Raw genomic sequence first — 2,555 nt, forward strand, 5'->3', positions numbered from 1 at the left:
ACACACACACACACACACACACATTACATATATCATCCCCCTCCCCCTCCTCATCCCCCTCCGGCGCCATGCAGCACTCAGCATGAACCCAGAAATCCTGACGTCTCACGGTGAGGTGTCAGCTCCCATACACACCCTGCACAGGGCTGAATGAATCCAGTGCATGAGTGGTGAGCATGCTGACCGACAGGTGTGTGAGTGTGCGCGTGCGTGTGGGCATAGATGAGAAACGGTGGGTGATTGGATGCAGAGAGTAGACAAGAGCTATTAACGTTAATATAATATCAACATTAAAATGGTCTTACCTTTCACCTGGCTCTCGTATTCAGCGAGGATTTCTTTGTCCTTCTTGCTTCTGTTTGAGTTTGACATGTTGTCCTAGTGGAGGTGACTGATCAGGTGAGGAAAAATAATGAATAAGCCCAAAAAAAAAGAAAAGAAATCCCGGTTTATTTCCCTCCGTGTGCACCGCCCGAGGCTTCACCCGCAAACATGCTAGTTAGACCCATCCAGTGCCGCAGCAACACAGCCAGCAGTGGCCCCGCGCCTCCACGAGGAGCGAGAGGAGGAGAGGAAGGAGGAGGCGGCACGCACGTGAAAAATCACGCACACTCAGTGAGAAATGACCAACTCGTGACCGTGACCGCAGCTGCTGCCGCGAGCACCCGTAAAATCCATTAAAAGACTAAATAATGGGATGAAAAGCTACAAAATTAGCTTCTGTGTTATTCGTGTGCAGCTCGTGCAAAAAAAAAAAATGCACACCCGCGCGCATGCATGCACACACTTGCAACACCGGTCTGCAGGGAGGGAGGACCGGGCACACGCCCACTTGGACCACACACACACACACACACACACACACACACACAAACACACACTCTCTCTCTCTCTCACACACCACGCTGAGTCTCGGTGTTTGATGTTATCTTCACCCCGCCGTAACCTTTCACAGCAGCAAATACCCACTCACACGTGCACGCGCACACTGACTGACCAGCCTAAAAAAGCGCGTGAGGATACTACCAATAACGTTCCATGAAATGCCGGTGAGGAAATGGGTGTGTCGTCGCTGGAGGCGGGAATCAGAGACATGATTGACAGCTGATGTGACCAGTGAGTCACAGAGCATCCTGGACATCAATTAACGTTGGAAGAAGTGAACTTGGCATTTTTTAATAAAAAATGGAAAAGGAATGTTTGGAACCTTGTTGTGAATAAAGTAATATCAATAAAACATGAACATAGAGATATTCTACACCTATCTGGTTCCCAACCTTATTTCTTTTTCTTTCGGAAAATGATGAACTCACCTCTTCAACTGATTTAAATTGATTTTAAAGAAGATGGTATTTAACATTTAATGATATAAAAGTGAATATTTTTTTTACAAGTTAACTGTTAATGTTTAGGTCGGTTCTGGCCAAGTTTGTATTCATATTACTATTGCTATCATTTACATTTATCCATTACATTTGGTAAAAAAAAAATCTATTGGATTTGAAATGGTGGACAGATCATCAATATTAAAAGAGGGATCAGGACCCAAACTAAATTATATTTTCAAATGAGCTTTTGAGCCCCTGCACATGGTTCAGTAATCCATCTGTGTTGGTAGCCTTCAATCAAAATCTATTTTAATTGTTTGCTGTCCAATTAGAGTTCAGATCCGGATACCAGTATCGGAAATGTCCCCGATACTCCCACGCTCATCGGTATCGGCAAGTGTGCGAGTCTGCACCGATTTAGTCCCACATTGCCAGACCATCCTCCAAAGCATTGTGGAGGAATTTAATCTGGAATTTAACAATTTATCCTGCAGAGATCTGAGGACCAGGTAACCATAGTCCTCAGATTGGACAGAAAGTCTAGCTAGCTGTCTGGATTTACCCTGCAGAGATCTGAGGACCAGGTAACCATAGTCCTCAGATTGGACAGAAAGTCTAGCTAGCTGTCTGGATTTACCCTGCAGAGGTCTGAGGACCAGGTAACCATAGTCCTCAGATTGGACAGAAAGTCTAGCTAGCTGTCTGGATTTACCCTGCAGAGGTCTGAGGACCAGGTAACCATAGTCCTCAGATTGGACAGATAGTCTAGCTAGCTGTCTGGATTTACCCTGCAGAGACCTGGGGAGCTCAAGTCTAAAGTTTAAAGAATTTCAGGGGGAAAGGGACCAATCATGGAAGTGGAATGTCATTAATATAGACTAGACCAATTCAATACCACCATCAATTAATATAGCCCTGAAACACATTTCTGTGATGGCTGTCAAAAAAGACAATAAAAGTATGTTCTATGGCATTCATTCTCTGTCCGTTGTGGTTTTACAAAGGATGTACGTGAGCCAGGCCACACAACAATGATAGCATCAAATCACATCCATACAGGGTTAGTAGTGTCCAGCTGTTAAAACAAACATGGTATCCATGGTTACGATGGTACCAGATCGGCTGTATCTTCCGATATGCAAGTACAGGTATTAGGAAGGAAAAACCAGCATTGGAACACCTTTATGTCCAATTACAGTATATATATATGGTCTATAAATGTTGTAT

At 44.3% G+C, this 2,555-nt stretch overlaps 1 protein-coding gene across 4 annotated transcripts in view; it reads right to left on the reverse strand.

Moving 5' to 3' along the window:
* The window catches only part of LOC117938912 (SLIT-ROBO Rho GTPase-activating protein 1-like), a 33,069-nt gene extending 32,166 nt beyond the window's left edge, over nucleotides 1–903 (reverse strand). For 2 of the 4 annotated variants that reach the window (XM_034863889.1, XM_034863888.1), the window contains exon 1: nucleotides 306–852. In XM_034863889.1, the coding sequence (XP_034719780.1) occupies nucleotides 306–372 (67 nt within the window). In that variant the 5' untranslated portion in view covers nucleotides 373–852. Of the gene's footprint in view, nucleotides 1–305 lie in introns of all 4 variants that reach the window. The other 2 variants (XM_034863887.1, XM_034863886.1) reach the window with 2 other exon arrangements.
* Nucleotides 904–2,555: the final 1,652 nt, after the last annotated feature.

Source organism: Etheostoma cragini, chromosome 23, assembly GCF_013103735.1.
Source record: "Etheostoma cragini isolate CJK2018 chromosome 23, CSU_Ecrag_1.0, whole genome shotgun sequence".
Taxonomy (NCBI): Eukaryota; Metazoa; Chordata; class Actinopteri; order Perciformes; family Percidae; genus Etheostoma; species Etheostoma cragini.